Genomic DNA, 26,555 nt, shown 5'->3' with positions numbered 1-26,555 from the left:
GCATAATCCTTGTTTGCCAATGTCCAAAGGATGATTAAATTTTTTTCAAACCTTCAGCTGGATAATTAAGCTTCAACACTCACACTGCCTAGAGATCCTGGGTCTAATCTTGGATGCAGCCCAAGCCAAAATCCTCCTTTCTCACGCTAAAAATTGATTACTACATTGGCCTCTCAAATCAAAATAGCACCCTTCAGTTTGCTAATGCATGTGGGTTCTGGGCTTAATGGGTAGACTACTGTAAGGCAGTTGCATTTGCCCAATTTCCCTCCAGACCTCTTCATTTCAAGATACTCAAGATGTGGAACAAGCAAATTCAATATTTGGATCGCCCAATGCTTCTTACAGCCAAAGCTCTCCCGCTTCTGATGGATCTCCAGTCCTATCCTTGGAAAGGGAAAGTATTTTCTTCACATGCCTTGGAAGGCAGTGACAATGTATGGCATCCTTATAGGTGGAGCGCAGTTTATAACTCCTTGACTGTCCAGTTGACATGGTCCCCAGAGGAGTTGAAACTCCTCATCAACTTTCTCGAACCGAGAGCCTTGAGATTATCTCTACAACAAAGGACTCTCCTTATGCAAGTTGACCCAGTCAGGGTACAATTGTAAAACATTACAAAAGGGGTTTATATATATATCATTAGGGGGGCACCAAAAGTGAAGCTACCCCAAGAGAAACAAGTCTACTGCTCTCCTGGATGGAAACTTACATTCCATTTCTCTCTGCAGTCCACATGTCTGGAGTGGAAAATTGACACCAAGACTTTCAGAGCTGTCAATGCTTGGACCCAAGGGAGTTGTTTCTGTACCTAGAGATTTTTGAAAACTTCTCTGAAAGCTGGGGAAAACCAGGTATTGACATCGTGGCCTACAGGTTCATGAACAAGCTGAACAAATTCATAGCCGAGACCAGGGATCCTCTAGCCTTCACAGTAGATGTTCCGGTGATTCCTTGGACCAAATTCATACTGGTTTATGCCTTCCCTCCAATGAAGATTCTTCCTTAACTGCTGTGCAGGAGAGAGGAGAGAATGATTTTGTTGATTCTCATTGTACCCAACTGGCCCGGAAGAATGTGGTACGTAGACATACGCAGACTATGGTGGACAAGCCTTGGTCTCTTATAAATAGACCAGGCTCACTGGTCACCTCTTCCACCCTGCTTCTCAGTCGCTGTTTTTATGGTGTTACAATTAAAACCCAAGTTTCAATGTATTCTTTACTTTGTTATTCCCACCCCACTCAGAGCAAAAAAAAAATCTAACTGCAGCAAGATATACCATCAAACATGGAAGGCTTACTTTGCATAGTGCAATTACAGACAGCTGAACCCTGGGGATACTCTATCACTTGTGTTTGGGCCTTTTTTGAGACTGGTGTTGACCTTCATGAGGCAGATTTCTGTTTCATCCATTCTCTTCCAGAAACTTCTTGCCTCACAATCCTCAAGACACTTTTTTTCGGGAGATGCTCATAGAAATCCTCATAGAAACCCTCTAATTCAACAACTTAGGATCTCATCCTGGTGCTTTCTGTCCTACAGAGACCCACTTTTGAACCTATTAGACATTTCACTTGGAAAACCATGTAAGGTTGCCTGTCTGGTCACCATTACGTCTGTTAGGTGTGTTTCCGAATTGGCAGCTTTTTCCTGTAAAGAATGTTTTTCTGGATTTGCACAGGGCCAAGTGGTTTTTAAAACCAAAACCTTTTTTTAACCTAAGGTGGTCTCTTCTTTCCACCTAAATGTGGACATTGTCCTTGCTTCTTCTGTCCTGCTCCACAACACAAGGAAATTGCCTTGCACATTCTGGATGTGGCCAGGGCTGTTGGAGTGTAGCTAGAAGTCACAGCCTCTGTTCACAGACTGAAACTCTCTCCATTCTGCCTGAAGATCCTCGTAGGTGATATCCTGCTTCCCGATCCACGATTGCCAGGTGACTTATTTCCAGGGCCTATGCTTTTAATTAAAGGGTGGGCAGCAGTGTGCTTAGCAACGTTGGGTATAACTGAGATTGGATAGCGATATCAGTCCTCCGGTAAAAATCTGCCTTCCCAGCACCATACACAGCTGCCTGTCTGAATCATCTCTGCTAGATCTGTGCATGCACCCTGCAATCTCTATTCAATCACTTGGAGAGTTTCTACTCCTATTGGAAGCCCAGCTGTTTCTTTTGCCTATAAAAGCAAATATGTGGTTTCAAATCAGTTAAATCACGCCTATGCATTTTAACACACATTAACACATGTGCAAATTGTAGCCATTATTTAATCATGCTAATTCACATATCTGCACATGTCAGCATATTGACAAGGTCATGTCTAATTTCTCAGTGTGCATTAAAAGTTTTTAGATGGAAAAGACAACTCACATCAACACACAAAGAAGTGCCTAAAAAACCACTGCGACAAAAGTGTATAAGTGTGAAATGTCAAAGCTACTCAGCCTTTTTACACCAAGACACCCAGCCTCAAAAAATACTTTTCAGTTAAATTAAACTACCATGAAGCATAACACTGGTCCTGGCCACAGAAATGCTAAGGGGTTTCTCAAAATCAAGGGTCCCAGACATGTTTCGAGTGTACTTGTTGGCATACACATGATATACTAAACTGCTATATGCAGTTAAAGACAAACATCTCCAATTGCGTGCCAATTATTTAGAACCCCCCTACACAGCACTCTGGAACCTTGAATAGCGGGGCACCTTGATGAATTCTAGTTCCTGGCTCAGGATTTGATGGGGGTTATCACTTCAAAATATACAAAAACTTTTATGACAAAAAAAAGGGTGAAACCTGGTTTCGTTCCTGCTGTGTTTTGTTTTCTTCAGCACTAAGGACCAGTATGGGCAAGTTTTTTTTTTTACTTCAGAAATATGTCTGCCCATGCAAGCCTACAGGAATGCAAAAGCAACTTAGGCAAGTCAACTGCATCTGCAATGAATTCTGAATGATTTCAGAAGCATTTCAACTGATGTCAAAAGCATTTGCCCATCGACACAGGCCCTTCGGTTGTTCTTCACAGATAATAGCCAGTAGGGGCTCACAGTGTTGTCATATCACCAGTCCTGGATTTCGTATTACTTCTTATAAAACCTTCACGCCAACCACTGGTCAAAGCAGAGGACCCAAGGAAAGCAGTCAGTAAAACACTTAGGCTCCATGCACACCGGGTATTTTAACAACACTAGTATTGTTAGCTGTGTAAAGTCACGTTAAAAACGTGAGTTTTCCAGCGTTTTTGCATTCGTGTTTTTCGCGTTTGCGGTTTTTACAGCTAAAAAACTTCTCTAGAAACCCACTACTTCTGGGGTTTTTTTCCAGCAAAAAAACGCTCCAGCCAAAAAACACTGATTACAATCTGTCTGTGCATGGACACAATGGATAACGTGCTGGGGAGTTTACTGGCTATAGAAAAAAACACCAAAAACAGCAGCTGTAAAAACGTCCAGTGTGCATAAGGATGTGAATCTGTGCCCAGACTATGCTCACTAAAATGTTTACATAGTCTAAATAAACAATCAAAGCACTTTAAAACAAACTTTCATTTACTTCTGTAACTATAGGCATTGTGGGAAAATTCATCTTAAAAGCTCAACGCAGGGACATCTCAGAAATCTTAGCACTTCTGCTATTATTTTCAATGCGCTAGGATCTTGCAAGCCGGCCTTCTCATGTAAAAACACACAGCAGGCATTTCTAAGTTTTTAGAAACAATGGAAACTTTGAGGATCTTTAGAATAAATTATTATACGGAACAAGCAGCTAAATATGGCAGGAATGGATTGTTTTAAAGCTTTTTTTTTTTACTGCTTGTTAAGAATATGTTAATACTTTAATTTCAACAGTCTGGGTAGAGGTGCACTTTGAAGTGTATGTAAAGCCAAACTTTTTTTTTCTTTGTTTTGGGTTGGGAGGCCAAATGTTAAACCCCCTGTGAGTTTTTTACTGTTATCTCTGTTCCCAGTGGGGAGATTCACCCTCTTTGTGTCCTGGTGGCCATGGTATCTGTGCATAAATTGAGGGCCAATTGAAAAATAAATAGTTGTCTCAGGAACAGGAGGTGAGGGAAAATCTTATAGGGTTACTTTTTCCATTGGCAGCTACAGCAAGAGGGGATTTCCTCTTGCATTGTAGAGATATTTTCTTATATCCTATTGTATATCTGGGGTAGGAAGTGATGAAAAATCTTACTGAAGGGACACAGACTGCAAAAAAACTAAATCTAACAGGGGTCTTGACACTCTTTGCTATACTATAAATAAATAGGTTTTGGCTTTACATACAATTTAATTAGGATTGTAATACCTCTTGGTGATACAGCTGTCTCGTGTCTTTACTTGTTTGTTGGTTTGGAGGCTCTTGGATAAAACTTGCACAGAGCTTGAAACAGTTATTATGCAGATAATGGGATACAATAAAGATCCTGCCCTTTTGCTGTCCTGCTTGTGTGATTGGAATTAAGTTATATCCAAAATGGGTGCCATACTGAAGGTTGTTTTGAAGGTCATGTTTTCTGGGAACGCTTTTGCTGAAGCATTCCACAATTCCAATTAAATCACTGGTTGTTTCTGCTGTTCTGGTCACACATTGAAATTGTCATATGTTTTCATAGCACAGATGTGATGCATTAACGTTGTATGTGGCCAGCTGTATTGTGAAAACAAATAAGCGATTAGACAGACGCTTACTCGGCTCTACTACAAAAATTGAGAGTCCTTGCGCCAAGACATTTAAAAGCTTTTTTAATGAGGCAATGCACACATTTCCATAACCCAATCACGCATTTTTTTAAACAGGTAAATTTATTGATTTTCCATTTAAATAAAAGGAAATAACATCCAAATTTGGCACTTGTACATCGTAAGTCATAACAGAAAGTAGACTGCAAATTAGCATTTGTTAATCCAAGGGGTTACATATTTCACAGCGAGTAAGCATCAGATCAGAAATTGGCACATCTTAAAAAGGAATAGAATATACCCATCTGCCAAAGGCAAACTGGCACCACAGGAGATACTAGAGAAGTATTATTTTGGTTGAGTCTGCAAAGTGGGTAAAGGAATGTAAGCAGGGGGAGAGGGGAAAGGCACAGCAAGCTTTCATGAATATTAGAAGACATCTGTGGTGGTCATTGCTCTTGTGTATGACAAGAGTTGTGGGGTGGGGTGAAGCCCATAGCAGGAAAAGGTAAACCAACTAGACATAAGCTTACACCCATCAATCCTTGTCAAAGTATCTCTGGAAAAGTTGATTCAGACTTGAGTTGTTGCAGGAGAGCCTTAGATGTAAGGAAGAGAGTGGCTTGTTAATTCTATCGGTAATCAAAAGGTTTCAGTAGTATACAAGGCTATTTTAACCTCCCTAGCAGTATGATTATTTCAGATTTTTGGTGCTGAAAGCGGTACCATTATTTTGCATGGAAATATGTAGTTTTTTTATTGTAGGCTGTAATTTTTAGGAATAACTCACTGAAATCTGTCCGAACAAGAGTCTATTAAACATCCCGGGTATGATAAAATTTGAAACACGAAATCATAAATTATAATTTAATAAATAATCATAAAAAATAATAATATAATAATAATACTTTTAATTCAATAATATAATCAAACCGAAAACACTGAAATTTGAAATAGAGCGCCAAGTTCGTAAATTGCTGAGCAAAGTTGCAAAATCGTTTTCAGTGTCTGATGATGAATTTCCCCACGAATCATTATCACTCAATTCTGCAAGTGGTTCTGATTTACTATCGCTGTTCTCTAGCTGATCTAAACCCGCTTTTGACCTAAAGGGACACTTTTTGGACACCATGGACATTTCTCAGTTTCCAGGCAGAAAGAACAGACAAAATGCAGGCAGGGCACAGGACATTTTACCCCGAGCTACACTCGGGAATACCGCTAGGGAGGTTAATGGAGTTAAGAAAGTTGGGCCTGAATCTCATGTCTTAACTGCAGAAATTAAAAAAACATCCAAGTAGATAACTAAAAAGGAGTTCTAAGCTTATCGTTTGCTTCCAATGTACAGTACAGTACCTTTTGGCATAATATGATCAAGCGTTTAATTCCAAAACTATGGATCGGTAATGGTTTGTCGATGGTGGATGGGAGGGATTTCCCTATAAGGGGTTGAGTCAAGAATAAGGTATTAGTGACAGCATGAGTGGTCTTTATTGGGGTTGTAATTTCAGAGTTGGACCAGAGCCCCTGCCCCGAAAAGCTAGGTTACTGAATGTGCCTCAAGTGTCACTGTCAGGTTGTCTGCTACAGCCCAGTAATACTTTTGAAGAAACGAAAGCGCCAGACTGCCTCTAGACAAGGGGCAGCTGCAGGATGTTCTTAGCTAATCTAGGCATCTTTTCAGTCCAGATAAACAAGGATATAACACCATCTATTTTGGTGAAGAAAACTTTTGTATAGAGACAGGGGTATTTTTTGTCAATTTTCTGGAAAGGACAGTAGCAGGGGCATGGCTTGCTGTATTAATTCATAATGTGTTGCGCTCCCAGTGAGAGTATCAAAGATATAGATTCTATTTACCCTTTTGTAAACAAATATATACTCAGGTAATGTGCAAAAAATGCAAAATAAAAATATATATAGTGATAAAAAAATAATTATATATATTATCCACTAATGAAAAATGGAAAATGTGAAAATAATACCCTCGAAAACAATATGTGATAAAAATGTGTACTAAAACAGGAATATAAATAAATCAATATGCATCATGATTATTCAAAAAAATATTAAATAATTAATATATATATATATACTGCTAATTAATTTGTGATAATAATGTCCTTTAATTTCTGTGACTTTGTGCTTGATTAAATCTTGATTTGGTGACTTATTGTGAATCCGTGACTTTCTTTAAATCCTTAATCAGTGAAGATGTATGCTCACCTCCTTATTAGCCTGCAATTAGGCTATTCACACCTGTGGTTCACCTCCTATGGAACCTGTTTAGATGGAATTCCTCCTTTACAGATTGTAAAAACGTGGATATCCGTTATCCTTAATTAGCCCTTGTGCGTTTTTCCATATGTGGGAACAAATTGCCAGACATAGTGTTTTATCCTTATAAAAAGGTTTCCGCTTTATTGCTTTCCAATAGGTACACTCACATAGATAGTGTGCGGTATAGGATGAATTGCTCAGCTCAAGTAATCCGCCAACCGTCCAGCCATGCACCCGCCGTCTGTCAAACACTCCGGCTCTCTCCGAGTGACAACGCAGCCCCACCCCTACGCGTTACGCCACTGTTCACGTGGCTTCATCAGGGGGTTGTGATAGAATCACAACCCCCTGATGAAGCCACGTGACCAGTGGCGTAACGCGTAGGGGTGGGGCTGCGTTGTCACTCGGAGAGAGTCGGAGTGTTTGACAGACGGCGGGTGCATGGCTGGACGGTTGGCGGATTACTTGAGCTGAGCAATTCATCCTATACCGCACACTATCTATGTGAGTGTACCTATTGGAAAGCAATACAGCGGAAACCTTTTTATAAGGATAAAACACTATGTCTGGCAATTTGTTCCCACATATGGAAAAACGCACAAGGGCTAATTAAGGATAACGGATATCCACGTTTTTACAATCTGTAAAGGAGGAATTCCATCTAAACAGGTTCCATAGGAGGTGAACCACAGGTGTGAATAGCCTAATTGCAGGCTAATAAGGAGGTGAGCATACATCTTCACTGATTAAGGATTTAAAGAAAGTCACGGATTCACAATAAGTCACCAAATCAAGATTTAATCAAGCACAAAGTCACAGAAATTAAAGGACATTATTATCACAAATTAATTAGCAGTATATATATATATATTAATTATTTAATATTTTTTTGAATAATCATGATGCATATTGATTTATTTATATTCCTGTTTTAGTACACATTTTTATCACATATTGTTTTCGAGGGTATTATTTTCACATTTTCCATTTTTCATTAGTGGATAATATATATAATTATTTTTTTATCACTATATATATTTTTATTTTGCATTTTTTGCACATTACCTGAGTATATATTTGTTTACAAAAGGGTAAATAGAATCTATATCTTTGATACTCTCACTGGGAGCGCAACACATTATGAATTAATAACTTTATGGACACAGAGGTAGTAGTGTGTTGAGTGTTTGCGATCCTATTAACATTTGGGACAGTGTGTGTCCATTTTTTTGGTTTTGAGGGGTTAATATTGGGTTAATATTGGGTGGATATATTGGCTCGCAAGTCACACAAATATCTGCTACATGGCTTGCTGTATACTGTGAATTTGGATGCAAACAGCCTCAGCCAAGGGCATGCATACACAGGTGTCTCCTTCTCAGCTGTCTAGCTAAAGGAGACACTTGCAAATAGAAAGGCAGGGACAACAGTTCGGTGATCGACCGGACAACAAATAAAGGAGCATTTCCCAGGAAAAAGACTATAAATAATCTGAAAGTCTGAACTTCCGCAATAAAAAAAAAATAGGTTTTAATATCAGTTTAAGCATTAATAGGCAGAACAAGGGGTGTAGGTTATCATTATTTTTACTAAGAGAGGTCACTGAATGGGATTCCCAGGTATTTAAAACAGGAAACCTAGATAAGTGCGGTATCAGTAGGTGGTGGTGCTTTTAGGATGTCCAACGAGAATGCCAGAGATTTGTCCCAGTCTCATCCCGCTATGTAATTCAAATGTCTCCTATATAATGTTGGTGTGCATGAAAGCTATAAGTATCGAGTACAGGAGCTTTAGCCAACAAACAAAGGTTGGCCCAAATTCATACGTGTGGAGAACTTCCCATAGGCACAACCTTTCAACAGAATTGAATGCCTTTCTGGCATCTAAAGAGACAACCACCCTACTTGCTCCTCTTCCACGCCTCACTCTCATGTTGATGAACATATTCCTCAGATTGATATCCATTTGTTTGCTGGTATAAAACCTGACTGATCCTCATGTACAATGGTTGTAATAACATTGTTTAGGCAAATCGCCAGATTAAAATATTAGCATCCACGGAAAAGGGATAAGTTCACTTTAAAAACATTAATAAATAAATGCCCATTTTGTTTACAGGTGATGTTTTTTTTTTTTACTGTTTTGTTTTTGTTTATTGCCCTGGAAAGCATTGCTGGTGCAGGACTCCTGCAAACTGTCAGTGTATCTATGTGCCCATACATCCCATATGGGCAAGCAGATACAGTCTGACAGGAAGACCCAATGAACTACCACGGCGCTCAACAGCGGTAATTAAGAACGAAGAGCTGACGGCTGCAAAGGACTCTGTGAATAAATAACAAGGCCGTGTGGACAGAGCCCCGCATGGCCGCACTGTTTTCAAAAACTGACAGCTAGTACAGGGAACATGTCATACTGCTGTCATAGTTACATAGTTAGTCTGGCTGAAAAAAGACAAATGTCCATCCTGTTCAACCAAAAAGAAAAAAATATAATCCTATATCCACAGTTGATCCAGAAGAAGGCAAAAAAAAAATCAGCAAAGCATGATTCAATTTGCTCCTGCAGGGGAAAAAGTTCCTTCCTGATCCCCCGAGAGGCAATCAGATATTCCTGGATCAACTTTACCTATAAATGTTAATATCCAGTTATATTCTGTGTATCTAGAAAATAATCCAGGCCTTTTTTAAGGCAATCCACTGAGCTGGCCAGAACCGACTCTTTCACAGCTCGTACTGTGAAGAAACCCTTCCGTATTTGGAGATTAAATTTATTTTCCTCCAGACTTAAAGAGTGCCCCCCTTGTCCTCTGTGATGACCTCAGGGTGAATAACTCTACACCAAGTTCACTATATGAACCACTGATGTATGTAAACATGGAGATCATATCCCCCCTTAATCTCCTCTTCTCAAGAGATAATAAATTCATTTCCTCTAATCTTTCCTCATAGCTGAGCTCCTCCATGCCTCTTATCAGTTTGGTTGCTCTTCTCTGTACTTTCTCCAGTTCCTCAATGTTCTTTTTGTGAATTGATGCCCAAAACTGAACTTCAGATTCCAGATGAGATCTTACTAATGATTTGTACCGGGGTAACGTCATATCTCTCTTTGGAATCTATACATTTTTACTACAAGAGATGATTTTGCTCGCTTTAGAAACCGCAGCTTGGCATTGCATGCCATTATTAAGCTTGTGATCTACCAGAACTCCCAGATCCTTCACCATTGATTCCCCCAGTTGTACCCCCCTAGTATATATGATGCATGCATATTCTTAGCCCTCAAGTTCATAACCCTACATTTATCAACATCAAACCTCATTTGCCACATAGTTGCCCAATTACAGCGTGCATTGAGGTCGGCTTGTAAGGTGTCATATGGAAGGGGGGGATCGGCAGCAGTGGGAACCCTAAACACGGGTGGAATATGTAACACATTCCCAAAGGTGAACTTATCCTTTAAGCGTGGTATAGGCCGAACAACAAAAGTCAGGATTCCAACAGAGCTCGAGACTGCCCACCACAGTTGCCTTTGACATACAGTGGATGGAAGCTCTACCTGTGCCATTGTTGTAGTTGGGCATCATTTTTCTTTTTTACTGAGCTTTTTATATTTTCCATTAAAAATAACCCAGAGCTGCATTTTAAAAAAAATCGTAAATACTTACCTGCTTAAGAGAAGTATGGACTTTATAAAAAAAAATATGCTCACCTAGGTGGATGTGGCATTCCCTGCCGTCTCTGCTGTGAGAACTGAGTGATCAAACACCACTGATCACTCAGTTCTCCCCTCTGCTCTAAGCAGAGAGCCATGACTTTCAGTCATTCAGACTGTCAAACCTGTGTTTATAAATGTTTAGAGCACAATTGTAAAGCATGTAAATGCACGTAATGTTTTTCATTCACGTTGCGCATTTACCTGCATTTATAGGAAATAGAATTGTGTGTGTCCAGGATTTGGTTAGAAACACTAAATGTACTGTATGTATAACATGTAAGCTCGTCTAAGCCCAGCTAAACCTGCTTTAAAACAAGAACATCTAAATCCATAAAAAAAAGTGATCTGGGAAGCATAAAAGTTGTTTATACTTCCCGCCTTGAGTGCCAGTGTGAACGAGGCCTAAGTATGATTGTGCCAGTTGAGTTGCAATCTATGACGGCACACATTGTAACTGAATTAGCATAAGAAATTTAACATGCACCTGTGTTTAGACAATAGACATTAAAATGTATATATTCATAACAAGCTGTAAAGCAAACCATCCCTGACCTCTTTAACTGCATGTGATTAATTTTCAAAGATCACCTCAAAGACTCGTGAGGGGCTCATTTGCACCATTTGAATTGAGGTACACTGTGCAACATTGCCCAGTGCAGTCCCAATGCAAAGACAAGGAAATTTGAGTTGTTTCCTATGGTGACAGTTCACACCACTAGCGGTGAGCCCTGAAAAAAAGTACTGCATTTTTCAGCACTGTGAATCGCAGAGGAAACCTCTATATCCCAATACTTCTGTGTGAATAGAACATAATAAAATTCCAGGCCTCAGGGCCTGGTCTGTGCACTATTTGGCACAACCACTTTTTTATTTTCTATTTATTTAATTTAACACCTCCCACGTTTTGTCACTTTTTCTTTACTTATATGTGTGTTTTCTCACAGGATGGAGGGTGTGGGTCCTCGGGCCTGCCCTGAAGTCTAGGGGGAGGATGTGTGGCCTTTTGGTTCCTTCCTCCCCTGTCCCTAGGGGGTTTTCTGTTCGGGAGAGCCCCCTGACCAAGTACTGGGTGTCTGGCTTCGGCTGGACACAAGGAACGGTGGTCCACCAGGCCTTTTGGCCAGGAGGACCAAATGGGAACCTTGTCCCTGTCAGGAGCTTCGTGCCCCGGGGGATCAGGGTAGTGGTCCAACCCCTTCGGGGGTAGGACAAAGCACACCCCTAAGTGCACTTTTTCGTGTGGTGTTTTACACTTGCACTTTTTTTGTGATTCACTTACGGGTTTTTTCGTTATAGTTGCACGTTTGCGGACTTAAAAAAAATAAATAAATAAAATTTCAATGCTACATTTCAATCAAGTTCTACCAAAAAAAAAAAAGTAAATAGTTACACCTGTATCTGTGCTTTGGCACGCTTTCCTCCTAACACACACCAGCAGTCATGAGATCATGGCTGCTGGTGTGAATTAGCCCTAAAGTCCGGTTTTGGTTATTTTTAGGGCACATTCACACAGCTTTCCATACTGCCTCTATTTTTAAAGTGGAATGTGGATTTTCTATCTTAAGTTCTGCAACCACAAGCCGAGCATTTCACTTGAATTAAAGTGTTTGTTCACCAATGCCAGAAGTCTGCCAAGCAAAATAGGTGAGTTGGAAGCTTTGGTGCATGATCAGAACTATTATTTAATTGGTATTGCTGAATCTTGGCTTCATTCTTCAAATTACTGGGCCATTAATAGTCCTGACTATGTTCTCTTTCGGAGAGACAGAATAAATAGGAAAGGTGGTGGTGTCTGTTTCTATTTGAGAAGTGATCTCAGAGCGAGTCTCAGAGGACCTAGTTGATGGAGAGTGTGATGAGGCTGAAGTATTATGGGTGGAGCGGCACATGGGGGTGCGTACTACAAAGGTAATAATTGGAGTTTGTTATAGGCCTCCCAGTGTTAATGAGGAGGTGGAGACTCAGCTCCTTGCACAGATTGAAAGGGCTGGGACAGTGATAATAATGAGGGATTTTAACTACCCGGATATTGACTGGAGTAATGGCACTGCAGGAACAGTTAAAGGGCAAACATTTTTAAACCTACTACAGGACAATTTTATGGTACAGTTCAGGCCCCAACTAAAAATGATGCTTTGCTGGACCTGGTAATCTCAAACCATGCAGAACTTATTATGAATGTCCATGTAAAAGAACATCTGGGTAGTAGTGACCATAACATGATTTAATTTATTGTTAGCAGTAAACAGCAAGCACATACGGGAAAAATAAAAACACTCAGAATGAGAGCTAATTTTCCAAGGCTGAGAGCTGCTCTCCAAGACTTAGACAGGGAGGGAATATTGACATCAATGAACACAACACAGAAATGGGAGTTCTTCAAAAAGACTGTATGTAAACACACTGCAAAATATATTCCCATGGGCAACAATTTTAAAAGGCTAAAAATCAAACCTATGTGGTTTATGGCCAAAGTTAAAGCTATAGATAATCAGAAAAGAGCTTTTATTAAATATAAAAATGAAGGAACGCTATTATCGTTTAAACATTACAAATATAACAGAATATGCAAAAAGGAAATCAAGGCCGCAAAGATTGAAAAATATAGCAGGGGGCCGTGGTAGGAGATGGCCACATAGTGTAGGAGCTCCGGGACCCGCCCACATACACAGCGGCTCACCGCGACGAGGGACAGAGCTGACAGCTCCCTCACTGCCTGACACCTGCATAAGGAGTGTGGAACCCGATCAAGAAGGATGGGGAAATGTAAAATCAAAGAGGGGCCCTGCAAAGTCACCGAGTTCTTCACTCCGGCAGGCGGCCCCTCTTCCCAAGATGACGCTGGTTCAAGCACCTCTCCCTTACCACAGCCATATATGGCAGAGGAGAGGCAGCGTTCCCATCCACAGCCTCCTAGCCCTGCCACATCAGCAATATCAGCAGGAACTACACCTACCAGCAGCCCTTCAAAGCATGCACAGCGCAGTTCCCTGGAACCACAGCTGACTGGTGAGCATGCCACAGATTCCTTTTCTCACATTAACACCACTGAGCTTGGTGAGCGTTTAGAGGATTACCCTGCTGAAAATCTGCCCCTAACTGCCGTTGTCATGAAGGATATGCATGTTACTCTTAAAAGTTCTTTGCACAAGGACGTGAGTTTTGTGACATGGTTTAATGCATAGGTTGAACAGCTGGGTGAGCGGGTCAGTCATGTGGAAACTAAGATGGGAGAATTTGCGACTGCTCACAACGAATTGGTGGACGCACACAATGATGCGGAAGAGGAATTGAAGGCACTGAGGTCCAAAATGGCGGATCTTGAGGATCGCTCACGCAGGAACAATGTTAAGTTTAGGGGGGTGAGCGAAACAGTTCCCGCCGCTGACCTGAGACGATATATTCAGCAATTGATTACCGCTTTATTGCCGAGTCTGTCTGAAAGGGATGTGATTGTGGATAGAGCGCATAGACTGCCGAAACCTTCCTTTCTCCCTGACCATGTCCCAAGGGATGTCATCGCTAGAATCCACTTTTACCATGCGAAGGAGTCGCTGATGGCATTTGCGAGAACACACAATCCCTTACCGGCGCCGTATAATGGGATATCTTTGTTCGCTGACCTCTCACAGTATACCATTCTTGCCAGAAAAAGATAGCAGGACCAACCCCAAAAAATTCTTCAAGTATATTAATAATAAAAAGGTCCAGTCCTAGCATGTAGGCCATTTACAAAATAATCTAGAGTGGGTGACTGGGAACAAAGAGAAGGCAAATTTATTAAATACCTTCTCCAGCTCTTTGTATACAAAGGAGCATGGGGGAGCTCTTGTCCATAATGGTCATGGTATTGACACAGCTCCAGATGATCCACATTGTTTCACAATTGATATGATACAAAAATATTTAGACAGAATGAAGGTGAATAAAGCACCTGGACCGGAGAATAGAGCTCTGTCATTTCATTTCATTGTCATTTCAAAGCCATTGTTTCTAATTTTTAGGAACTCTTTAATGACTGGCATAGTACCACTGGATTGACATAAGCCCAATGTGGTGCCAATATTTAAAAAGGGGTCAAAATCTTTACCAAGTAATTATAGACCTGTTAGTTTAACTTCTATAGTTGGGAAGATACTGGAGAGTTTAATAAAAGACCACATAGATGAATTCTTGATGGAGAGAAATATTTTAAGCAACAGACAGCATGGATTCATGAAAGACAGAAGTTGTCAAACAAATCTGATTTCTTTTTATGAGGAAGTGAGCAAAACCTTGGACAGAGGGGTGGCGGTGGATGTGGTATACTTGGACAGAGAGGTGGCGATGGACGTGGTATACTTTTGATTTTGCAAAAGCGTTTGACATAGTTCCCCACACATGGCTAATGTGTAAGGTAAAGTCTACAAACTTGGAAAAATCCGTGTGTAAATGGATAGAAAACTGGCTAAAAGATCGCATTCACCGAGTAGTGGTTAACCTCCCTGGCGGTATTCCCGAGTGTAGCTCGGGGTTAACTTTCAGTACCAGAAGTGGTAACCCCGAGCTACACTCGGGAATACTCTGCAGCGCTTCTCCAGCGATCCCTGTTTAACTAACCTTGTCCTGCGCTCCCACGATATCCCCCCTGCAGCGTCCCTGGCATTGTCCTCCGCCCAATGTCGGCATCCGTCTTCTGGGTTCCGTACCCTGCGAGCGTCGGGACGCACGTGGGATGGAACCGACGGGAAATTCAAAAATGTGACATTCACTCAATACACTAAAATGTGATAGTATTACATTACTGTATCAAACCATTTCACATACATTTTGTCCCTAGTGATATGTCCTGTGCCCTGCCTGCATTTTTACTGTTCTTTCTGCCTGGAAACTGAGAAATGTCCATGGCGTCCAAAAAGCATCCGTTTAGGTCAAAAGTGGTTTTAGACCAGCTATAGAACAGCGATAGTAAATTAGAACCACTTGCAGAATTGAGTGATAATGATTCGTGGGGAAATTCGTCATCAGACACTGAAAACGATTTTGCGACTGAACACAGTGATGTGCGAACTTGGCGCTATATTTCAAATTTCAGTGTTTTTGGTTTGATTACACTATTGAATTACATTTATTATTATATTATTTTTTTTTATGATTATTATAATTTATGATTTCGTGTTTCAAATTTTATCATAGCCGGGATGTTTACTAGACTCTTGTTCGGACAGATTTTAGTGAGTTATTCCTAAGAATTACAGGCCTGCAATAAAAAAAACAACATATTTCCATTGAAAATAATGTACCGCTTAGAGTACAGGAATACTGACATAATCAGACCACTGGGGAGGTTAATGATTCATACTCTGAATGGTCTAGGGTTGTCAGTGGTGTACCCCAAGGTTCAGTGTTGGGACCCTTATTTTTTAATATATTTATAAACAATACAGGGTCTGGGATTAAAAATGCCATTTCAGTCTTTGCAGATGACACCAAGCTGTACAGTGGGATAAGGTCCTTACAGGATGTCTCCAATTTACAAGCCAACCTCAATGCACTGTTTAATTGGGCAACTATGTGGCAAATGAGGTTTAATGTTGATAAATGTAAGGTTCTGCACTTAGGGGCTATGAATTAGCATGCATCATCTATACTGGGGGGGGGGGGGGGGGCACAACTGGGGGAATCAGTGGTGAAGGATATGGGAGTTCTGGTAGATCACAAGTTTAATAATGGCATGCAATGCCAAGCTGCGGTTTCTAAAGCGAGCAAAATCCTCTCTTGTATTAAAAGAGGTATAAACTCCAGAGATTAGATCATTTTACCCCGGTACAAATCATTAGTAATGCCTCATCTGGAATATGCAGTTCAATTCTGTGCACCAATTCACAAAAAGAACATTGGGGAACTGGAGAAAGTACAGATAAGGGCAGCCAAACTGATAAGCATAGAGGAGCTCAACTATGAGGAAAGATTAGAGCAACTGAATTTATTCTCTCTTGAGAAGAGGAGATTAAGGGGGGATATGATCAACATGTATAAATACAGTACATCAGTGGTTCATATAGTGAACTCGGTGTAGAGCTATTCACCCTGAGGTCATCACAGAGGACAAGGGGGCACTCTTTTGGTCTGGAGGAAAAGAAGTTTAATCTCCAAACACGGAAAGGTTTCTTCACAGTAAGAGCTGTGAAAATGTGGAATAGACTCCCTCAAGAGTTGGTTCTGGCCAGCTCCGTGGATTGCTTTAAAAAAAGTCCTGGATTCTTTCTTAGATAGACAGAAAATAACTGGATACTAACATTTATAGGTAAAGTTGATCCTGATCTCGGGGGATCAGGAAGATTTTTTTTCCCTGCAGGAGCAAATTGGGTCATGCTTTGCTGGGGGGTGTTTTTGCCTTCCTCTGGATCATCTGTGGGTATAGGATTATAACTTTTTTTTTTTAATGGTTGAACTGGATGGACTTTTATCTTTTTTCAGCCAGACTAACTATATAACGTTTCCCAGTGGTGCTACCAAATGAATATGACATGGGGTATAATTTTTGCAACAGCTGCGAAGCAAAGCATCATGGTCACAGCATGTGTAAGACCCTGGCTGCCCATGTAAACAAGGCCTCATTCACACTAGAGCATTTTGAATCATGGGCAGAATTGCTGCAATTTTGCCTGCGATTTCAAAATACTCTGTTAAAGTGGCAAATCACGGAACCATGTGTTTAGGTGTTATTCATTATAATGGCACCTGAAAATGTGGTAAACCATATCGCGCAAGGCTTGTGGTCCAGAAAAACATATCCTTTAGCCTAAAAATAAATGATATACTTGCTCTGTGAAATGATATTGCACAGAGCATTCACTTACCTCCTATTTGGCATCTCCCACTGACACTGTCTATTTCTCTCTCCTCCAAGTGCCCCCTCAGCAAGCCAGGTGCTAAGGGAGCACCTGAATGAGCATGATCCCATGCAGGGCTGTGTGTGTCTATAGACACAGGTGACATAGGTGAGAAGAGTCAGCTAAGTGTCTAGGGTAGGGGGGTGGGGGACAATCAGTGTGTTTTTTATTTGTTTTTTTTTTAACCTTAATATAGGGAATGCCGATGTGTCAGTACCTCCTTTTTGTCCCTCTGTATATAATTTTTAGTTTGGCATATAAACCCCCATAACAAGGAAAAAAGTCAATATGTCTTGTGCAAACAGAAATCTCCCATGTTGGCCTGCTCTAAAAGCACATTATGATTTCCACTGAGCTGAGACACATTGTAAAGAGGCAAGACTGCTAGGTTGATTACACTGTTTGGGGGTCTCTCTTATGGGTCAGAGGACAGCAGGGTCACATTAGAGATAATTTAGATTTGAGATCAGTAGAAAATGCCAGTGCAGAAAGCTGCTACATCAGTAGATCAGAAGGGGGTTATTTTTACAGCAGTATTAATACTGTACACAATGTGATTTATATGTGTGTTGCCCATGCAGACTCTCTTTTCCAACAGCTTGTAATTACCTTTCCTTCCCTCGATTGTTTATGACAACGCAGTGCCTTAGCAAACTAAATGTCATTCAGATAGGGTCTAAACCTGGCCATAGATGGAGCGATTATTGGTTGCTGGAAAGCAAATAACTTGATTTCCCCATCAACAGAGTCAGTGTTGATGGGGGAATCCATCCCGCAGAGCTATTGTGTTCTCCGGGCAGGGGGAGCTGTCTCCGCAGGGAGAACCGTGATTACTGCTAGCGGCTATAATAGTCGCTAGCAATAATCGCATGCCTCCTAGATTGTAAGCTCTAACGAGCAGGGCCCTCTGTTTCCTCTTGTACCAGATTGTATTGTAACTGTAATGTTTACCTTCGTCATGTAAAGTGCTGCGCAAACTGTTGGCACTATATAAATCCTGTATAATAATAATGTCAAATCAGACAGGCTGATTGTACCCATGTTGATCGATCAACTTGAATATATTCAGACTGCCCATATATAGTTCGAATCTCGGCCGGTCCCTGCTGAACCGGCCAAGATTCAAACCGACAATGGCCGGCTTTAATCTACTTTACAGATTCAACGGTAGCTGTCCCTGATAACCTTCAGCATAGAATCTGTCATTGCTGCTGAGTAGGTTAGTAAAGGATTCATTTGGTCAACATGTTTTACAGGTTTTTGGAAAATAAATAATACTGTTCTGGCCAGCAGAATCAGGCAACGACACCATTTTTTATTTTTTTTACTTAGATTACAGCGAGATTAGTTTGTAGCTTGAAGTTATAGACCGAATCAGGTTAGCATGAAATTGCTGCACAGATGAAATTCAGCACTTGTAGCATTACCAGTATGGGGCAATGGGTACCGGCCTGTGTCTGCAAGATGAAAACTGACACCGTGTTCTTGAAGAAAGGCCCTACACGTTAATGGTTGTTGCCTGTGCAGCGTGATAGATGGAATCAGAGCTCAGAAAATAATACTCGTTTTTTAGAGTAAAGATAACAATATATGTCAGGCCTGTCTAGTTTATTTGCTTATTATTTGTCACATACAGCCTTTGCTGTAAGTAATTTTCACAGATGCTTATTTGCTAAGAATGTAGCAGTTATTTAGGAAGGGGAAATGCCCCACAAAACCTCAAGGTGTAGACTAAAAATGGATTCTATGGAGAAGGGCTTAAAGAGCACATCAAATATGTAGTTATAGAAATAAGGGGGAAAGCTATTTACCCTTACTTGCTTTTAGTTTTTTTTTATGGTAGAATGTGTACAGAAACTGCATAATGTGGCTCTTGCATGAACTGCCATTTTCTTTCTTGTGGGCAGTGTTGACAATTTATATACTATCTTTGTATGTGTTTTTTTTAATGGTTGAACTGGATGGACTGTTGTCTTTTTTCGGCCAGACTAACTGTAACTAAGTGGCAGTACCGCATTTTGTATTAGCCACGACACAGTGGACAAAGGAAGGTGGCAGTTTAGGGAACAGGTAAGGGAACTTGAGCATATCAACAAGAGTTTTCTTTCGTGAAGATAAGGCTATTCTGACTATGACGCTCCAAAGAACGCCTTAGAGGAGGTGTACCATGGCATTGATATGAGTGACTTGTCATAGTACTGTATGCCTCAAGAAAGAATTCAAAGCTGACAAGATGATACAGATCCCCAGTCATCCTTAATTTGATAAACTCGAAGGGATATTTTACATTGGGACTTTCTGGAGTATAGTAAGAGATGTAACCCTAAGACCTCATGCACACTGGACGTTTTCGCTATCTTTCCTAGACGCCTTGCCTCCTAGCAAAAAAAAAGTTTGATGCTTGTAAACGTGTGTAATGCATTTAGGCATGTTTACAACTGTAAAATTTTTGGGCGTTATTTCATTTCATTGGCCAGAAAACTTCATTTATTCTGGCCATTTAAATGAATTAATGCTCTAAAGCAAATGCAATAAACCAAAATGCGGCTGTTTCTGGATACGGTGTGTTTTTTTCCTGCCTCTAAACTTCTCTAAACACCTTTTGTGTTCATGGACACATAGGCTAACATGCAGGGGTGTTAAGCGTCAGAAAAAAAAATCGGCAGCAGCATCAAAAACAACCAGTGTGCATGAGGCCTAGAATGGAATGATACTCCACTTCCAATACACCCAGTTTTTTTCACATGCTTCAACATAATATAGGCCTCAAAGCTTACAAAAACCCAATTTTGATGCAGTTAATGAATGCAGCCAGGTCATTTATCCCTGTCTTGTATAAATAACCCACCTTTCCAACAATAGCAATAAATTACATTTCTATGACTTTTCTAGTTCAGTCAAGGGAAAAAAAGAAAAGTTCCTCAATACCTTGTTCTATTGGGTTGATTTTTCTAACTCACCTGTCCAGAAATCTTTCATTAGTTAATCACTACAAATTCAACCTGTGTCAGTGATCTGATTAATTGTAAAGCTTATCGCATTGAAGTTTTCTTGCTCGCATTGTCAGGGTTTTGTTAAACAGCTAGCGTTGTATGGGGAGGTCCAGTGGATAGGAACCGCTAGAGGCTTCCTATCCACTGTATGAGCTTAAATCGTGCTGCAAAGGTATCGGTTTCAGTATTGAGCACATTTGCACAAGTGCTTCTGTAAGTACTTGGTATAAGTGCAACCGTACTGTTGATAATTTATAATTTGTTAATCTTCAGGCTAGCAATAAGCTGTCTGAGCTAAGGGCAGATAGATTCCAGGAAGTACAGTAAATGCTACATGAAACATCTGCCCTTACTCAAGATGGCAATGGCCAGAAATGTTAGGAGTTGTTTTTCAAAGTGATTTCTCCAAAGCATGGATACATGGATGGGCGAGTTTTGCTTTGAATGTGCAAAATTGCCAGATGGTTGTAATGAAAACCTGTGGCTTTGTGTAACTAAATGCAGGCTTGATCCACCTGCTGACTTCTATACAATGTTTAGACATTTTGCCAAGGCATCCCTGAAGAAACTTCAAGGCACCCCAGAGTGCCTGGGCACCCTGGTTGAAAAAGGCTGCCCTATACCTTGAAAAGAGTTCAGATGTTGCGGTCACAAGACTGTCTTTTTGATTCTCATTTCAGTGTCAGTATCTGAGAGGGGAAACCTGGCACACTCACATGACAGAATTTGACAGTGTCTTGACTACAGGAGGCATGGCCATGATTATGGAAGTAGTCGGATGACGTTGGGCACAATCCAACCTGTTAATGATGTGACGTCTGGGCCATTGATGGAAGGGGAAGTCCTCCACAGGGGAGGTTGAGTAAAAAAAAATCAAAAAAAAAATCCTGCTGACCTGTCAATGCAGTTTCTAGGAAATGTAAAATACAGATAAAATGCCTAGAATTGGGCTTCAACTATTTCACTAACACCGCAAAGGACACCTGTCAGCAGTTTTCATGAGAAAAATGCATAGGCCATTCAAAATATCACAATCACAAAACGGATTACCTGCTAGTCATGATATACCATGTTGAAGTGTATTGTGATTTTACTGAGTGAAGTGTAATTTGATTTATTTTTTGTTATATGAATGTGTTTTGGACCTACCTATCTTTTATTATGGCTAGATAGCTCAAATGTCTTATGTTAGCTTGCAATTTTATATTTGTTTGCTTTTCTAGGTTTATATGTGTCTCCCCAACCACCTCTCTCTCACAGAGGGACATTGTTTGATTGTGCCTCTCCAGCACTACACTGCTGCCACATTAGTGGATGAAGATATCTGGAATGAAATTCAGGTATGTAATTTTATTTTTACATTTTACAAAACAGCTAGTGGGGTTTAAAAAGAACTCCTGGCAGATAAAAAATACGCAAATGAATGCAGCTCTTTAGCCATTATTAAATACATTTTATTTTTTTAATACAAGCAGTGAAGACACCTGACTTAAATTTGGTATCAATCCCCACTGCATTAGAATGCAGACTGGGAGAGGAAGAAGCAACACAAGGAGCCACTGGGTTGTGACTTAGTGCTCATCTTACATAGTTACACTGTCAGGTTGAAAAAAGACCATCGAGTTCAACCAATAGAAAACCTCAATATACACAATCCTAGACCTACAGTTGATCTAGAGGAGGGAAAAAAAACCCAATATGTTTGGTCTGCGAGCATGCTTGTAAATCCCATGTATTCCCACAGCCATGCACAAAACGCTCTGCTTTAAAGAAAACACTCAAGGGTGTAATTTATGCTCACACTGAAAGACACTGTGTGGTTTTCTGCACGCTGAAACGCATAGTGCAAAAGCACTAGTTTTTGTGCGCCCACCTTTTAAAATGGGACTTTTTCCCTACAGGAAACGCAGTTACAGCAGCTTATTCAAATTTATAGGCTGCTGTGCCCACATAAATGCAGCAGCCAGAGCCACTTAGATGTGAACCTATCCTAAAGCATTATCCATTTTCCTCCAGTGGGGGGAAAAAAATCCTTCCTGACCCCCCTAGGAGGCAATTAGATATTCCAGGGATCAACAATCCCTAGTATTACCTAATGTTGATATCCTGTTATATTTTGTGCATTTAGGAATACATCCAGTTTGTTTAAAAAACAATCTATTGAGCTGGCCAAAACTAGTTATTGAGGAAATCTTATACTCATTTTCACAGCTCTTACTGTGAAAAAGCCTTACCTTATACAGAGGTTAAATCTCTTTTCAACTAGTCAACTAAAATCTAATGGGTTTAGGTAAATTGTAATGCATTATTTAAGCATTTCTCTAGAATTTCCAAACTCGTTTTATACTTCTGGAGTAAAAATCTAATAACATGTTATTATTTATAGTATTAAGGTTTGAACATGCACTACAGACACAGATGTAGCCATATATAACCAGTATTCATTTTGATGTAAAATTTTGATTTCATTTTAGTCATAGTCTTTTGACTAAAATTACATTTTAGTTTTAGTCATATTTTAGTTGACTAAAATTGTGTTAATTTAGTAGATAAAAATAATACTGCTGGTATGTCTCATTTCTGTGCAGTTACATTAAACACACTGATTAAAAAGAATAGCAACACACATCAGCTGGGATTAAAATTTCATATTAATGCCCATAGGAAGAAACACCTGCAACAGCATTAAAAAAATGTGTCTAAAAACCTTGATATATTGGAGAAAAAGGTTCAGAGGCTAGCTTTCTTGCTTCTCTAATATCCTCTGATATTCTTCAATGCTACAAATGCACTGACTGACTGCTTTATATCAGCTGCTTAGAGATCAAGGAAAAAAGTCAAAGCCAAGGCTTCCACTTTCAACTTCTGTAATGGCAATAGGAGAGGAATGCAATTTCAGATGCTACTACCTCTCAGCTTTCTCTAGAACTAGAAAGCTGCAAATGAGGAACCACAGTTTGAACTCCAGCCTGGACCAATGTAATTATACATATCTCATACCTGATGGATTGATGGGGAAGCTAACAATCACTGCAGTAGTCGGCATTATTATAGGGACACCCACAATTGTCTGGGTCCTGTAGCACCATCATTCACAGAAAATCTTGAATTTTTTTATAGTTCAAGACCTTCTGATTTGGAAGAGGTGGGAAAGCGACATCATGATCTCCAGCTTGTCCAATCAGAGAACTCCTTGTATTCATTTAAAAAAAATTGTTCTTTGAATGATGGCAGTGCAAGCAACCCCCAATGGTCAGTGTGCAGTGGGGCAGCCGCTCAGCACAGGTCCTGGAAGATAGTGGCAATCACTGAAGTAATGCCAACTGCTACAGTGATTTCCTCTTCTACAACTGTCCATCAGACAAACCTTTGCCCCAGCTGGACCAATGTAACAGTGCAATTAAGATTATCCCCGGAGTTCTGGTTTATTTGTCAAAACCTCACTAAAATATTTACCAGCTGATGTGTGGTGGTTGTAGAATCCAGTGGGGGACTCTTCATGAACAAAGTACATGGGAAAGGGCAAAGAAAGAAAAAGCTACTTTGAGCCCAGCAGTCCATGATAGGATCTTCTGGTTGGTCCCCTGCTATCTAAGCCCTGCAGCCTGGGGTCCCAAACCACTAAAGTTTGTAGGTTCTTGTAAGACAAAAAAAAAACCTTCTGTCACAGGCAGCACAGAGGAAGGCTGATGAAAACAAATTGCTCTTTAAAGTGAATTTTGATTTCATTTTACAGCTGTAAGGATAAGAGCTGACATGAGGCTTGCTATTACATTTATTAGACAAATGAAGCTTCTCTGATATAGTTTCACACTGTTACGGAGTCCTAATTTTTCCTGACTTCATCTATAACATTCACAAACTCAGAGTAGATGAAGGAACATCTGTTCCCCGATCCCTGTGACTAATAAAGCTGGAAGCGATGATGATTTAATCATTGCCGATTTCAGAACTGTCTTTACCTGACTGCTACAGTCAGGGAAGCAACTAATCAAGCACAATTTGTGCTTGGTTAACTGCCGTGGGGATATCAGGGCTTTAAGAGACTAATACAGAGTACCTGTCACCTGCTCAAAGCTATCATATAGCAGGTTAGTTCTCCTTGTGAAAGTTAAATGAAAAAAAAAAATGTTTAAATGAGTGTACAAAAAAAAAAAAAAATTAATAAAACTGTGTCTCTGCTTGAGGTGCAATATGGTGGATCACAAACACTTGAGGAGTAGTCCCACTGTGCATGTGCCTCCAGCTTATGATTCACTAACCATTTTAGTGGGATCTACAGTGTTTTTTTTCAAAGGCCTGACACAGGAAAGTTGTCCCCTGCTTGAGTCTTTACCACCACAGAGTATTTCTAGTTATGTTGGGTGTGGTCTCCTCTTTGGTTTTAACCTGGCAAGATAGGTGGGGACAATTGAAAGCAAGACTTTTTCAGCTGGCAGCTCCTGGGCCCTAAATCTGGAAGTATTCTATTCCAGGCAGGGTACGCTGCATGTGGATCTCCAGGTTGAACAACAAGCTTAACAGGCTGATGTCCAGGTCTAGGATTATTTCAGCAATACTCAGAGCTCCAAATTGTTCCAGCCAGATGTAGTACTCCAACCTGATCAGACTCCAAGGAAGACTCTTTGTGAGCTCTTTCAGGTCTTGAATAAGGGGGCCACTCTAAATCTATGATTCTTATGATGCTGAAAGTTAGGAAGTCCACTTCTTGCAAGGACCACCATCACAGATGCAGGACCTCTTTTGATGAGTGCAAAAAAAAAATATTATGTTGGGTGGATACTGAACTTTTTGCATTTAGGACCTTTGAGCAGAGTCTTGCTTGAGATTTGAGTTTGGTTCACTTGTCTCTTCAAAAACCACCTTTTAAACCTATCCGGGATATTCACCTTTCCACTCTTACTCACAAGTTTGCAGTCCCTGTCACCACCACCTCTGTGAGACATGGGTATGAGACACCGACTATTTTTTCCTGTAAAGAACACTTTTAATTTTACACATGGACAATGTGGTATAAATGCCTAGAGCCTTCTTTCATCTTAAGGTGATCTTAAGGTGATTTTGGCCTTGCAACTAAACCACAACATTGTGCTTCTGTCTCTCGGTCCGGGTATATCAGAAGAGGTTTACCTTTCACTGCCTGGATGTAGTTTGATCTTTGAATGTCCACCTCATAGCCACTGCTTTCATTTGAAAGACTGGCTTTTTTTTGTCATCCTTGATAGTCCCTGCAAAAGGGAACCAAATTTGCGTTCCACCCTTCTCAGCGGTTCATACAAACCATCTTTCAAGCTTATGATTTTAAAGTATCTGTGAATACACTCCTAATAACACACATTGTAACACAGCAAAATGTTATTTTTTAATTATCACATTAGACAAACAACATGGACACACAGAAGCATTCATGAAATATTCATTTTTAGGGATAACATACACTTTAATAATTGCGTGCCATCCTTTCCTGTAAATGCGCACTCGACTAGGTCTGTAAGTGCTTCTGAGACTTTACGGCATCAAGCAACTATTTCCCAAGGCTGTCACCTGGTCTTCTGCTTACACATTCTATAAGTTTTACCAGGTGGATGTCCAGTCCTCAACTGATACTTTGGGCTCAAGGTCCTTCATTCAGTTCTTCGAGCTGCATGCAGCCCCCACTTTTCTGTTGTTTATAGTGGGTTTTTTAGCATTTTGTTTGCTGTGGTACCTACCCTTCTGAAGTCCCATGACAGAATGCCCTGCTCAAAGTTCTGCTAAGCTGCACCTCAAGTCCTATTGTTTCTTCAGGTGCTGGACGCACTGCTCATCCCGTTTGAAATGTATTGCAAAAAGTGAAGGTACAGCCACGCCCTCTGATGCATTTTACCCTGATGGGGCTAAATCCTCTATGATTAAGCTCAGTAATGGTGAAATGAACCAGGCATGGCCTAAGGTGGGGACTGAGATTTGGAAACCAGCTACATAGAATGAAGTGTTACAGTATGACTTCAATAGTGTGCAGCT

General features: G+C 40.4%; 1 protein-coding gene across 1 annotated transcript in view; it reads left to right on the top strand.

Annotated features, from left to right (window-relative positions):
- CWF19L2 (CWF19 like cell cycle control factor 2) overlaps window positions 1-26,555 on the top strand; it is a 249,787-nt gene that overhangs the window by 169,153 nt on the left and 54,079 nt on the right. The window contains exon 14 of the mRNA XM_089687297.1: window positions 21,776-21,892. Coding sequence (XP_089543423.1) covers window positions 21,776-21,892 — 117 coding nt within the window. The remainder of the gene's footprint in view (window positions 1-21,775; window positions 21,893-26,555) is intronic.

Source organism: Staurois parvus, unplaced genomic scaffold, assembly GCF_062004578.1.
Source record: "Staurois parvus isolate SC_StPar_1 unplaced genomic scaffold, SC_StPar_1.0 ptg000422l, whole genome shotgun sequence".
Lineage (NCBI taxonomy): Eukaryota > Metazoa > Chordata > Amphibia > Anura > Ranidae > Staurois > Staurois parvus.
Note: the sequence above shows the minus strand (reverse complement) of the source record. Positions and strands in the feature narration are given on the sequence as shown.